At 36.7% G+C, this 15,121-nt stretch overlaps 1 protein-coding gene across 1 annotated transcript; it reads left to right on the plus strand.

Annotated features, from left to right (window-relative positions):
- Window positions 1–310: 310 nt before the first annotated feature.
- On the plus strand, window positions 311–14,911 carry POLR2B (RNA polymerase II subunit B). The gene is made up of 25 exons (XM_053463728.1): window positions 311–440; window positions 1,329–1,401; window positions 1,512–1,662; window positions 1,751–1,863; window positions 2,225–2,444; window positions 2,676–2,834; window positions 2,951–3,115; window positions 3,349–3,545; window positions 3,915–4,034; window positions 4,116–4,302; window positions 4,420–4,563; window positions 7,680–7,819; window positions 8,905–9,016; window positions 9,388–9,542; window positions 9,663–9,861; window positions 10,065–10,233; window positions 10,646–10,742; window positions 11,201–11,295; window positions 11,934–12,184; window positions 12,298–12,387; window positions 12,963–13,070; window positions 13,579–13,692; window positions 14,109–14,269; window positions 14,359–14,554; window positions 14,734–14,911. The coding sequence occupies exons 1-25, from the start codon at window positions 422–424 to the stop codon at window positions 14,821–14,823; spliced, it is 3,525 nt and encodes a 1,174-aa protein (XP_053319703.1). The 5' UTR covers window positions 311–421; the 3' UTR covers window positions 14,824–14,911.
- Window positions 14,912–15,121: the final 210 nt, after the last annotated feature.

Below are 15,121 nucleotides of genomic sequence, written 5' to 3' on the forward strand. Positions count from 1 at the left end.
AATAATGATACACATGTATAACCCTAATGTACTTCTTGTCAGAAACAAAACAAACTTGCACCATAGTAAACATGGTAGCCAAAAAAAATCTATTGCCATAAAAAGTAATAAAGACTGCAAATCAATACAGCTGTGAACTGTAACTATTATTGCAGGGATAATCCACATACACCATAAGCAATCTTTTTGTTTCAGTTAAGTAAACGAATGAAATTTTTTTTATCGATTACGTCAACAGCTTGAAGCCGGAAGCTTGCGTCAAATCCACGCGCCTGAAGCGGAAGTCTGATCTTTTTTTTTTTTTATTGTCAAAAAAAAAAAAAACACGCAAAAGCTCGGGCCTGCTCGCAACTTGGTGGTGATTTAATCTGTGCCCGCGCGATTTATTCCGTTTTTGGACCCGCGTCTTTCTACCGCCAGCATGTACGATGGAGAAGAAGGTAAGTCTTTTCTTCAAATGCACGAGTTTCAGAGAATGGAATTCGTTCACTTTTCGTTGTAGTTTTCGCGGCACTGCGGCAGCAACCACAAACAAATGTTTATGCTTTATTCCGACTCGGCTATGGTTGTCCTACTTCATTTACTCTCTCTAAGCCTCATTGTATCGCAACGAGGAGCAGTAATAACAAAGTTAACAATACTTAACCCGCAGAGGCCGTGGTTGGACAGGTTTAATGGAAGAAAGGAAAACAGTGTGTGTCTCTTGGTTAGATTTTTGTTACTAGTTAATTGTACTAGCTTTACTAGATCTTGTTTTATAGAAAAATTCAGGGCTTGTGTGGTAGAATAACGCATTACAGTAACAAGCAAAAATTGCACTCCTCTATATGGAATAAATCCATGTAATGATGTAGTTGTAATCAAAAATACGAGAGAAACTTAGCTTGAATAGCTTATTAAACATTAAGTCTCTTTTTAGTATTTTTAATGCTGACTACAACAAACGTTCTTATGTATGTTCCCATTGTATGAGGTAACCAGCATCGGGTGTAAAAAGGTACACTTTTTTTGACCAAATTGGAATGTCTGCCAGGAAGCTGTTTTTTTTTACGTTTCAATGTTAAGATTTGGGTGGTTCTGCTTTTGTTAATACCATGTTTAGGCCTATTTACTAAACCACTGTATAACCACCAGCTGTCTCTCCTCTGTGTTGGCTCATCATAACCATTATTACAGATATAGCAATTGATCTACTATTTCTGATGCAGGCCTTTGTGACTTATAAACATCTAACTTAAACTCGCGTTAATAAATAAAAGCCACTTGTAAAATGTATTGGTGAATGTAAAATATTAAATTTTTATTACTCTTGAAATTTGTTTTGTTAGATATGCAATATGATGAGGATGATGATGAAATCACACCAGATCTTTGGCAAGAGGCCTGTTGGATTGTCATTAGGTAAAACATCACCTGTAATATTCTCTTTGTCATTTTACTCTGAACAATTAACACAATAGCTTTATTTTAAAACCACACAAACGTGTCAAGTTTTTTTCCCCTTCTTGCAGCTCTTATTTTGATGAGAAAGGTTTGGTACGTCAGCAGCTTGATTCTTTTGATGAGTTCATTCAGATGTCAGTGCAGCGTATTGTCGAAGATGCACCTCCAATAGATTTGCAGGCTGAAGCTCAGCATACGTCGGGGGAAGTGGAAGAGCCAGTGAGTTTAAGAGGAGGAAGCAAATTAACTTATGTTATGTCATAGGGTTATATATGTGAATTAATCTAACCTATCTGTGTTTTTCAAGCCCCGATATTTGTTGAAGTTTGAACAAATTTATTTATCAAAGCCTACCCATTGGGAAAGAGATGGTGCGCCTTCACCAATGATGCCAAATGAAGCAAGGTTAAGAAATTTAACGTAAGTTAAATTAGACCACCTTAGCATGGCGATTACTGAAAATCAATGTATAATCTTCATGTGATTTTCTTTTTTTTTTTTTTTTTTGCTTTGCAGATGTTGGTTATAATGGTATTCTGTGTTTGTGTAGGACAAATATTTGATGTTGAATTTCCAAGGAATTATACCACTTGCCAGTTAATTTGAAAAGATAGAATCTCAGCACTCTAAAAGTCGATGTTTGAGATACTTAGGGATGGCTTTAATTGTGTTGCCATACTTAACTCTTAGACAAATTGCTAACATCTACCTGTATTTCCAGTATACCACGCACTAGTAGACTTATGTTTGTAATCTGATCTATTTCACTGTATTTCTGTAGATATTCCGCCCCCTTGTATGTGGATATTACAAAAACGGTGGTGAAAGAAGGAGAAGAGCAAATTCAGACTCAACATCAAAAAACATTCATTGGGAAAATTCCAATTATGTTGCGATCAACATACTGTTTGTTAAATGGCCTAACTGATCGTGACCTTTGTGAGTTAAATGAATGTCCTCTTGATCCTGGAGGCTACTTCATTATTAATGGATCAGAAAAGGTATAAACTAATCTAGAGGAAAATTGATTTTAGATTATTTTTACATTTTTAAGGGCGTTTGTGTTTATCTGCCATTTTCATCAGATATCCTATTTTTAAGCTAATAAGTGCTTTATACTATATGATCATATATTTAATTTTCTATGATTTAGTCGCCATCTACTTGGCTAATGGTATAGAAATTGTATAATACCTGATACTTTTTCTTTTTTTTTTTTTCTTCAAATCTAGGTTCTAATTGCTCAAGAAAAGATGGCTACTAACACAGTGTATGTGTTTGCAAAGAAGGATTCAAAATATGCTTACACAGCAGAGTGTAGGTCTTGTTTGGAGAACTCATCAAGACCAACAAGTTCCATTTGGGTTAGCATGTTGGCTAGAGGTGGTCAGGTATGTGCATATGTTTAATAGGGCTTCATAGTTATTCATTTGTATTTTTCCTTGACAACGAGTGTGATGGTGTTAATTGTAATTCTGAAATAACAGTCTAATGGATTCTTTATCAGGGTGCCAAGAAAAGTGCTATCGGCCAGCGCATTGTTGCAACTTTACCTTATATCAAGCAGGAAGTACCTATCATTATTGTGTTCCGTGCTTTGGGCTTTGTATCTGATAGAGACATATTGGAGCATATTATTTATGATTTTGAAGATCCTGAGATGATGGAAATGGTAAGTAAATGCAAGAAAACAAAATATGTAAATGTTTTTGGAACATCAAGAAGCTGGTTAGTTTTGCATATTGAGGATGTAAGGAGTGTTTGTGACGAAGAGAGACTTATCACCATTGCAACCAATGAGTCCGTTTTGTTTATGTGGTGTTGATCTACAAGAAGCGATTCATGAGGTAAACTGACATAAACCATGATGTAAACTTGCATTTTTTTCCTATATGCTTGCTATAGGTGAAGCCTTCACTTGATGAAGCGTTTGTCATTCAGGAACAGAATGTAGCCTTAAATTTCATTGGCTCAAGAGGTGCCAAACCTGGTGTTACTAAAGAAAAAAGAATTAAATATGCTAAAGAGGTTTTGCAGAAGGAAATGCTTCCACATGTGGGTGTTAGTGACTTTTGTGAAACAAAAAAAGCATATTTTTTAGGGTAAGACTTTCTTTCCTCTTTCTAGTGAAGTGACATTAAGGACTTTATGCGGGTTTCTATGCTGGTATTTTAGTAATGGTACTCACTTAAGCAGGTTTTTAAGAATAACTTGCATACATATCTAGTATGTTATTTTCATCCTTATTGTTTCCAGGTTTATAACTAAATATAAGTCATGGATTTTTTTTTTCTAATACATTATGGATTTGAGTCCTGGATAACTTGCTTTATAGCATTACATAACATTTTTGTAGTTTTATTGCAACAAATGTATTCAAAAATACTAGCAGTGCTCTGTTATTTATCAAAGATATTGCAGGTGCCTCAAATTAAATGTTTTACTACTTTAACCAAGAAGTTTGTTTACAGGTACATGGTACACAGACTTCTTCTAGCGGCTTTGGGAAGGAGGGAACTTGATGACAGAGATCACTATGGTAACAAAAGGCTGGATCTGGCTGGACCATTGCTTGCTTTTCTCTTCAGGGGGTAAGAAAGGCAAAACATGTACCAAAATGATGAGAGAGCCAATTGGAAACATTGTTTAGCTTTCCGTAACTGTCTTAATAGGATGTTCAAAAATTTGCTCAAAGAGGTCCGGATATATGCACAGAAATTCATTGACCGAGGAAAGGATTTTAATTTGGAACTGGCTATTAAGACACGAATAATTTCAGATGGCTTGAAGTATTCTCTAGCTACTGGAAATTGGGGTGACCAAAAGAAAGCCCATCAAGCAAGAGCTGGTGTGTCACAAGTATGTTTTTAGTTATATTATGTTTACATGTATCCTAAACTTGATACCCTTTTGTAATTTAAGTTGGTAACCTTAATACATCAAAATATTAACACAAGGAACATTTTATATTTGTAGGTCTTAAACCGCTTGACATTTGCTTCCACCCTTTCTCATTTGCGAAGATTAAACTCTCCTATTGGGAGAGACGGAAAGCTTGCTAAACCCAGACAACTGCATAACACTCTGTGGGGAATGGTCTGTCCAGCTGAGACACCAGAAGTAAGATGCCATCTTTTATCTGTCATACCTTCCAATAGTTCTGGTATTTGCAGCGCAGTCCTAATTTTTGTAGCTGTCCTATTGTGTTTTTTTTTCTTTTTTACTGAATATATCTATAGTATATAGATAGTATCTATATTATGTAGATATTACATATCTCATGCATGTAACAAAGTAAAAATAATTAAAACAGATTATTGGGAGGGACGATTGAGGATCCAACTGTGTTGGTGCACGTCAGCACCAATGACTTAGTAATAGGAAGATGGAGAGACCTAAAAGGTAATTTTAGGGAGTAATATTAAGAATGGGACCTCCAAGGTAGTATTCTGGGAGATACTACTTGTGCCATGCACCACGCCAGAAACACAGCGGGAGATTAGGCAGCTCAATCCATTGCTGAAGTCTTGGTGTAAGCTTTGGGGTTTTAGAGCACTGGGCTCTTGCACCTGAATGCAAGAGGGTTCAATGTGCTTGGGGAGAGGATGGCTAGCCTGTTGGAGGAGATTTTCAACTAGGACAGGGAAGAGGACATATTAAATACCCAGCTAGACGGTATAGAAAGGGAAGGTGTTTTAGTTAGTAACCAGTTGGATGGATATGTGGGCTTGGTTTGTACAGATAATGGGGAGAGGCATGTATTTTGCCCCCCCAAAACAAGGACGGAGGGTATGTGTTATAACAAGCTTAAGATCATGTCTACAAATGTTTGCAGTTTAGGGAATAAGAACCATGGGATTCTAACATTAGTGGCAACTGAGAATGTTGATTTAGTGGATGTTACTGAGACATGGTATAATGAGAAAAATGACTGGGACATAGTAAAACCAGGGTACTCCTTTTTATATATATATATATATATATATATGTAAGACAGGGAGGGCAATAAAGGGGGAAGAGTGTCTCTATGTGAAGGATAACATAAAATCTAACACAAGTTGGTGAAGAGAACAGAGTACAGTTTGGGTTACATAACAATTTGGTAAACGTACAGTAACTCATGCGTGTAGGTGTGACTTCATGGACTGCCTGAATAAGTAGAAGAGCTAGATAATCTACTAATTGAGGAAATAGCTAAAATGACAGTAAAGGGGGACGTTGTAATCATGGATAACTTTTATCATTATGATGTGAATTGGAAAACCAAAGTAGCTTGTGCCCGGAGTGCAGATCTTCACTCACTACTGGGGTTATCTTTAAAACAAGTAGTTGAGGAGCCAACTTGTAAGGAGGCCATATTAGATTTAGCGTTCACAAAGGGAGATTTGTTAACAGATATTACTGTAGAATTAAATTGAGGCCGGGAGAAATTGGGTTATTTAAAAGTTGGATTATTGAAGGTAACAGAAAATTATATAAGGCTGGTCAGTAAGAGCAAGAAATGAAAGAAACCCCTGTGGGACTCTGCAAAGGATTTGGATAGTAAAAAAAACAAAACAAAACAAGAAGTTAGCATTTAGTAAATACAAAAAAATCCAAAGTAAGGAAGATAGATCAAAGCACACACAGAAGAAATAATTTCCCAGTCAGTGAAAAGGGAGATAAACCCTTTTTAAGTTAAATTAGAAAATTCAACTAAAACAAGGAGTAGTTCAATTAAAAACAAAAGAAAATAAAGGTCTAGCTGACTCAATAAATATTTCTGTTCAGTTTTTATAGATAAAAAATGAAGGATAGGGACCTCAGTTCGGGGGAAAAAGTCATTTGATACATATGAATTTATTGAGGTGGAGGTACTACTTCAGTTGTTTGAGCTAAAGACAAATAAGTTGATGGTGCTTGATGTGATACAACCCAAGTTATTAAGACCTTGGTGGTGTACTAGCAAGACGGTTAACTGATTTATTTAACAAATCATTGTTAACAAGAGGAGTCCCAGGAGATGGGAAATTAGAAAGGCAGTGGAGAGGAGTCGGGCAACTACAGGCCAGTGCCTCTTACGTCTTGTAGTGGGGAAATACATGGATACTACGTTAAAGCATAGAAGTGTTGAACATCTAATTTCACATGAGTTTCAAGATCAACATTTGTTTCCCCTAGGAAGATCATGCCAAACTAATTGATCAAAGTGGTGCAGTAGACATTTCATTTCTAGATTACAGTAAGGCTTTTGACACTGTCCCACATAGAAGACTCTGAGTTTAGATCCCAATATTGTTGAATGGATTAGGCAGTGACTCCGTGAGAGACAACGAGGGTTGTAGTCAATGGCGTATATTCAGAGCAAGGTCTTGTTACCAGTGGGGTACCTTTTTTTTTTATTAGTGATTTTGCAGAAGGTCTCGATGGTAAGGTGTTGTCAACAAAAAATACATACATGCAACAATTTGCAACAGTGTTGATGTTCCAGGGGGGATAAGCCAAATGGCAAATTATTTAGGTAACTGGAAAAATGGTCAGAGCTGTGGCAACTGACATTTAATGTGATTAAATGCAAATCAATGCATCCAGGGAATAAAAACCCAAGGCCAGAGTATAGAATATGTCCTAACCTCAACGTATTAGGGAAGGGATCTAGTGGTAATTATCTCAAAGGATTTAAATATAGGTAGACAATGCCATAGAGCAGCAGGAAATGCTAACAGAATGCTTGGTTCTATTATGAGAGGTATTAGCAGTAGAAAGAGGGAAGTGGTCATGCCGCTGTACAGAGCACTGGTGAGACCACCCTTGGAGGCCGTATCGCCAGTTCAGAGAAGGGTTACTAAAATGGCTCATGGATTACAGGATAAAATGTACTAGGAAACATTAAATGACCTATATAGCCTGGAAGAAAGACGTGACGGGGGGATATAATAGAAACATTTGAATACTTAAAGGGAATCAACATTATAAAGGAAGAGAGTTTATTGAAAAGGAGAAATGCTACCACAACAAGAGGACAAGGCATTAAGCTAGAGGGGCAAATATTACCCCATGGACTGAAACGTATTTAGAGACTAGATGGGCCAAATGGTTCTTATCTCCCGTCACTTTGTATGTTTCTAATCAATAGTTAAAAAATATGACTTCTTAATTCCTAATGAAAAAGCTCTGCTGTGGAGTAGTATCCTACTTTGTAAATTGCCATAGTCCGGAAGAAGTTAGTATTTGGTTAATTTTTTTCTTTTTTGCAGGGTCATGCAGTAGGTCTTGTAAAGAATCTGGCATTAATGGCTTACATTTCTGTTGGGTCTCAGCCCTCTCCAATATTGGAGTTTTTGGAGGAGTGGAGTATGGAAAACCTTGAAGAAATTTCACCAGCAGCCATTGCAGAGTATGTATAAAAAGGTTAAAACACGTTTATAGTACAAATGCACATTAGCTGTTAATGTAATAATGTAACGCAATTTTGTTCATAATATTTTATTTAGAGAAATGGAGTAATGCAACCTTTGCTGGTAGTATTATTTTGATCTTGGTTTGTATTTGAATGCCATAAAGATAAATTAAAACTGTTTATCTGAATTACAAGAGCATGTATATACAACTTCTGTTCTCTTATATTTATACCTTTCCTCAAATGGCGTTCCTGGGCGTTCTTGCGCATCTGTGTAAGAACACATCTTTTAAAATGTTATAAGGTTGGGAACTAAATGCTATGTTAAAAAAATAATAATCGATCATATGTGGAAGGTTTCCAAGACCAGCAAATAAATATGTAAGATGTCACACGGATTCCTAACGCTGCATATGTTTTTACTACTTTTGTACATAGGTTTGACTTTGATGACTTTGCAGTCTAAATACAAAGACATTAATACGTAGTTGATCCATTTGCAGCCAAAACAGCTTTCACTGTTCTGGAAAGGCTTTCCACAAGATTTTGTTATGTTTCTGTGGGAATTTTTGCCCATTCTTCCAGTAGAGCAGGGGCGTCCAACGTGCGGCCCTCCAGCTGCTGCAGGACTACATCTCCCATAATGCTCTTTCAGCTAAGGGGCTGGTGGAGGAGTATGGGAGATGTAGTCCTGCAGCAGCTGAAGGGCTGCACGTTGGACGCCCCTGCAGTAGAGTGTTTGTGAGGTTTGTCACTGATGTTGGATGAGAAGGCCTGGCTCTCAATTGCTGTTCCATTTTATCCCAAAGGTGCTTGATGGGGTTGAGGTGAGGGCTCTTTGCGGGCCAGTCAAGGTCTTCCACACCTAACTCATCCAACCATGTCTTTATGAATCTTACTTTGTGCACTAGGACACAGTGGTGCTGGAATAGAAAATTACCTTCCCCCGCTATTCCCACAAAGTTGAAAGCATAGCGTTGTCCACAATATCTTAGTATGCTGATTAGGTGTCCCAATGCTTGTGTGTGAAGTCTACGCTAATCATTTAGTAATTTTTTTATTTATTTTTTTCCCCACTCAAGTGCCACTAAAATATTTGTGAATGGCTGCTGGGTTGGCATACACAAAGATCCAGAACAGTTGATGAATACACTAAGGAAACTGCGTCGTCAAATGGACATCATTGTATCTGAGGTAACACATATTCCACCCACAGAGAGCTTTTTATTTTAAACTGTATAATTATATTTATTATTAACAACTTTATTTAACTGACAAATCAGAAGAGAACTTGCTTGAAGTTTCTAGTTTCGGTGCCACTAGGGGGGGTTCTCAGCAGCAAAACCTTCCCCACATACATTCGTTTTTGTATCTTGGAAGGCCGACACATTGCGTTGCATACCACGTTACTGCCTGACTACTTAGAGATGACTGTATTGTTTTTAAGGTAAACCCTTACCTAATACCATTACTGTGATACAGACATTATTTAATTTCCTGGCTTTAAAAAATGGCTACGCCAGACTATTTTGGAAAATGTGCATTTCTTAATTTCCAAATTCTAGGTATCTATGATTAGAGACATTAGAGAACGTGAAATCAGGATCTATACCGATGCTGGTCGAATATGCAGGCCTTTATTAATTGTGGAAAAACAGAAATTGCTGTTAAAGAGGAGACACATTGATCAGCTGAAAGAGCGTGAATATAATAATTACAGGTGAGTTGTGTGGTTTTTTTTGTTTTTTTGAAGATTTTTTTTGAACTTAAAGCTGCATCTGTAGGTGAAGCATGCAGATGCTCATAAAGTGCAACCTGATTAATGACATGGCATATGTAGTTGGCAGGACCTTGTCGCAAGTGGTGTCGTCGAATATATTGATACTCTGGAAGAGGAGACGGTCATGCTTGCCATGACACCTGATGATTTGCAAGAGAAGGGAGTTGCATATTGTTCAACATACACACATTGTGAAATCCACCCCTCTATGATTCTGGGTGTCTGTGCTTCCATCATACCATTCCCTGACCACAATCAGGTGAGTGCCTACCTTACCTCTGTACTTTGTTTCCAATAGAATTTTCAATGTGGTCCCAAGAAGGGTAAAAGTAAACCTTTTACGTTGTTAATGTGCATAGTGAAGAGGAATGGCGTGTAATATAAAATATATATATATATATATATAATAATATTATATTATATCATTTAGTTTCTCTCAATATCAATTTCTCTGTTTTCTAGTCTCCCAGAAACACATATCAGTCTGCTATGGGTAAGCAGGCCATGGGTGTTTACATCACAAACTTTCATGTTCGAATGGACACGCTAGCTCATGTGTTGTATTACCCACAAAAACCACTTGTCACTACAAGGTCAATGGAGTACCTGAGATTCAGAGAGCTCCCAGCAGGTAAGCTATAAAAATGTGCTTCCTTTTGCTACCGGTGATACAAGTACATCTGTGCATTGGTTATTGTTTTTTGCATAATTTGTCGTTTCTGTAAACCCCTGGGGTATAATAATTGAAAATCATTCTTCCTTTTTGCATGTTTTCTGTAAGAAAGAGCTTGAAAGGACCGTTAAGCGCCCTATTGGGGAAAAAAAGTAGAAACTGCAGCTCTGCAGCTTGCCATGTAAATCTTGATCTGACAATTCCTGCCACTGGTTTGCTGCTTAAAGCTGATTGGTGGTTAGAATATCTTAGACACTGAGATGTCCTCACTAGGTAGCGGTGAAGCAGCAAGTGCATGTATGAGGGTCCTGTCAGCACATTGCATACATAATCCTGTATGAGTTATAGTCATTCAATGTTTATTTTTCAGGTATAAACTCTATTGTGGCTATTGCATCATACACTGGATACAACCAGGAGGATTCTGTAATCATGAACCGCTCTGCTGTCGACAGAGGCTTTTTCAGGTTTGCATTCATTGTGGGTTTTTGTTTTGTTTTTCCCTCCCCTCGAAAAAGAAGCAGTCAGTGTACCTGTATGTTGTGATGAAAACCATGCAGGTTAGTGCTATTCATTCTAGAGAGGCAAAGGGCAAGAATGCCTGTTTATGTCTAAGGATGTGGTACATGTCAAGATTAAAAAACTGTATAAAACCATCCCGCATCGTAAAGCATTAAACTTCTATAATTGCATAATCCATTTTACAGAACATTGTGTAAACTTAACTGATGTGGGTTGGGTTAGTAGGAATTTCCTTGAGAAATGGTTTAAGCGTTTTAAAGAATTCAGAATGCAATTATTAATGCTGCAAAAGCTTCTTGTCTCCAATGTCCTGGTCACACCGTACACTAGTTTCAAACCTATATGGATGCACAATTGCTGCTATTTTTGTTACCAGTAAAACTAAATAGTCTGCTTAAAACAGGTCTGTGTTCTACCGTTCTTACAAAGAACAAGAGTCCAAGAAGGGATTTGATCAAGAAGAAGTCTTTGAAAAACCTACCCGTGAAACATGCCAAGGTCAGTTCTTTTTATGTAATATTTAATGCGCAAAATGTATAAACTCTGAAAAGAGTTCCTTCAACGCTTAAGAAACCAAATCGCAAACAGTGTGTTACTCCACACAGGCACAATACTGTGCATGGTATGGGTATGTATGTCTACAAGTTTACAGCTTAGGGAAACCTATAAGCATATATTTTTAAGGGCAAATAAAGCTATTCTTTAACATACGCTTTAGGGCAAACCATGCAACACATAACACAATATATATTCAATCCAAATAGCATGGTACTAAACCTTCATTTTCTTCAATGCTTCCACCGTGCCTTAGTAAAGGGTCTTGCTGCCCTCTACAGACTCCACCCTAAGGTGTCTATACAGAATGTGAAGGGAATGTGCAACAAAATGGATAAATAAGTGTAACTTGGTGTACTGTCGGTTTTCATGTATGTGTATGTAATTTCATATGCATGCATAAACCTATGGCAATAAAATTTCACTAAACAGCCTCTACGCTGGTAAAAAGGATAATTATAGTGATGACAAGCTGCAGGAATTTTCCATAATGTCAGGAAAGATTGAAAAATCTTTTGGATCCTGTACATTTTAGGTGTATAAAGGCATGTTTTTAACTTTTATATTATCTCCTCTCACAGGTATGAGACATGCCATTTACGATAAATTAGATGATGATGGTTTGATAGCACCTGGTGTCCGTGTGTCTGGGGATGATGTGATAATTGGTAAAACCGTAACACTGCCCGAAAATGATGATGAGCTCGAAAGTGTTAACCGTCGATACACAAAGAGAGACTGTAGCACTTTTCTACGCACCAGTGAAACAGGAATTGTCGATCAAGTCATGGTGACTCTCAATCAAGAAGGATACAAATTTTGCAAGATAAGGGTGGGTTTGTCACTTAACATGACCAATATTAAGCTTTCCGAATATACATCCGAATATTTGTACAACATTTTATTTTTGTGAATTACATGTTTTTATATATTTTTATTTCCTAGGTACGTTCAGTTAGAATCCCACAGATTGGAGATAAGTTTGCTAGTCGACACGGACAAAAGGGTACCTGTGGTATTCAGTACAGACAGGAGGTATATATATATATATATATATAAATGCATATTTTTGTATTTTATTGGGCCTGACTTTTTTTTCCAGAATATTAGGGTTAAACACAGGGACACAAAATACAGTCCTATAAATACCTATCTAGTTTTGTTATTAAACTTTGGTATAAATCCCCCTTTAACATTTATAGATAGTGTTCTTGGCTGTTTCATAGTGGTTCTGGAATGCATTGGAAATGGCTAGGGCAGGCTAAAACAAGAAATTTTATAACAAAGTTTCATTTTATTAAGGTTTTTCATACATGCAGATGTTGGCTCAAACTTTGTATCTTCTTCCCATGTAATGGCTGACATATTCTAGATTTTGCCCACTCATTTAACATATTATAAACGCAATATAAACACTTTTTTTGCACAATAATAAAAGTAAAATATCTGATTTATAATTTTCCCTAATGAAAATCAAACAATTGACCCTAAGCTGTAAATAAAAGTTCAGGTACATTAAATCAAAAGTAAATACAATTAAAACTCCTCAAATATACTTTTTTTTTAATTTCAAACATTTGCCATAATTATGAAAATCGTATTCTCTTTAGGATATGCCTTTCACCTGTGAGGGCATTACTCCTGATATTATCATCAACCCTCATGCCATCCCTTCTCGTATGACCATTGGACATTTGATTGAATGTCTCCAAGGGAAGGTAAGCCAAGCTTAAGTTCATTATATTCAGTGTGGTCATGTTTTAACTGATTTCCAGTTAGACATTGTATGCATTTTATGCAGAGAAACAAAATATGCTGCATAGCAGACTCCATCTTCAGAACAACCTCCTATATAGATTAATATAGAAACTAAGCACTTAAAATGGAAAGACTGGATATACAAAACGGTTCTTACCTGCCAGCAAATTCTATATCGGATATACACGAGCGACGTTCCAAAAGTTTCCGCACCTTTTTAATATAAAATATATATAAAAGTGCAGAAACTTTTGGAACGTCCCTCGTATGTAAAAGCTGAGGGCACTCTGTGTCATTGATGTATTGGTTTGTCAAATTAATGAGCAGCAGGACAAATGGGAAGACTCTAACTTCTATATGTATAGAAAGAACGAACATCTCTTCAGTGTGCCTGACATCTTGTTGGGCTTTTGGGTTTCGAGTATTTCATGTACAATTTTAATTTTTTTTTTTTTTTTTTTTTTATAGGTATCGGCAAACAAGGGAGAAATAGGTGATGCAACACCTTTTAATGATGCAGTTAATGTGCAGAAGATTTCTAATCTGTTATCAGATTATGGGTATCATCTTAGAGGAAATGAGGTAAACACACTTGTTCTGTCCAATGAAATGTAATTTCAGCCATCACCATATCTTTGTTCTAGCTTCAATGCCACAAAGTTTACAGGTCACTGCCAAGCCATCTTTCCATGGGATGATTGCTTTGCTGTTTTTAAATCAATTCAGACATCAAACATTATAAACTTACCACAAGTGTGTGTTCTTCATCCTGAGAAACAGAACCCTAGTCATGAGTATTTGGGGCTTAAACCAATATGCTCTTAATTGGATCATCAACATATGTATGACCGAGAAGTTACATCAAAGATCATGTTTGAGGAGGGCCAATCAACAATAGGTTGATAAGAGAGAGATAATGTATAAAGGTGGGAAAAGAGAGCGTGAACAACATTTAAATAACTGACTCTTGCATATTTTAAACACTGTTTTATATATAGGTTCTGTACAATGGATTCACAGGACGCAAAATCACATCGCAGATTTTTATTGGCCCTACTTATTACCAGAGGTTAAAGCACATGGTAGATGATAAAATTCACTCCAGGGCAAGAGGCCCTATTCAGATTTTGAACAGACAGCCAATGGAGGGTAGATCTCGGTAAGTCACAGTACTGTTGAATGAAGGTTTTTCCATCTGTTGGAGTAAACACAACAGAACTTAATTTTTTATATGTATATTCTTCATAGTGACGGAGGCTTGCGTTTTGGTGAAATGGAGCGAGATTGCCAGATTGCTCATGGAGCAGCACAGTTTTTAAGAGAGCGATTATTTGAAGCCTCTGATCCTTATCAAGTTCATGTCTGCAATCTCTGTGGGTTAATGGCTATTGCTAACACTAGGACACACACATATGAATGCAGAGGCTGCAGAAATAAAACACAAGTAAGTATGGCACAGTATCATTGGGGGGGTATACACATAAATATATATAAGGTGTCCTCCAATGGCTTTTTTTTGTCTTAACTTCTATATGCTATATTACTTCACGGTTTTATTGAAACCTTTAGGCTAAATAGTACATTTTACCCTATACTCATTTGAACCTTTTTTTTCTTTTTTAGATCTCCCTGGTACGCATGCCATACGCCTGTAAGCTTTTGTTCCAAGAATTGATGTCAATGAGCATTGCTCCACGTATGATGACTACTTAGCATAATTTCCTTTCTTTTTTTATTGTTTTGTTCTACTTATGTATCACATCTTTTCTGTGGAAAGATTTAATAAATTGCTTGTCAACAAGTTTGTTTTTTTTCTTTAGGTGTTGCTTTCTTAGAAATTGAACATCCTCTCCCTCTTTGTTTTGTGATGATCCATGCAAAATAACCATGCATATTGGGCATAAGACGGATAATCAATATAGTCTTTTGGGGAGGTGAGGGCTTCAGTTTAAACAATAATTCTCTGCTTGCTCAGTTTGGTGCATTACATTTAATCTGCTTAGAATGTGTT

Source organism: Spea bombifrons, chromosome 1 (genome assembly GCF_027358695.1).
Source record: "Spea bombifrons isolate aSpeBom1 chromosome 1, aSpeBom1.2.pri, whole genome shotgun sequence".
Classification (NCBI taxonomy): domain Eukaryota; kingdom Metazoa; phylum Chordata; class Amphibia; order Anura; family Pelobatidae; genus Spea; species Spea bombifrons.

Bases quoted from the DNA above. Each gene is read 5' to 3' on its own strand.
- POLR2B (XM_053463728.1), top strand. The intron at 1,663-1,750 runs GTGAGTTTAAGA...GTGTTTTTCAAG, and splicing joins CGGGGGAAGTGGAAGAGCCA to CCCCGATATTTGTTGAAGTT. The intron at 4,564-7,679 runs GTAAGATGCCAT...TCTTTTTTGCAG, and splicing joins GTCCAGCTGAGACACCAGAA to GGTCATGCAGTAGGTCTTGT.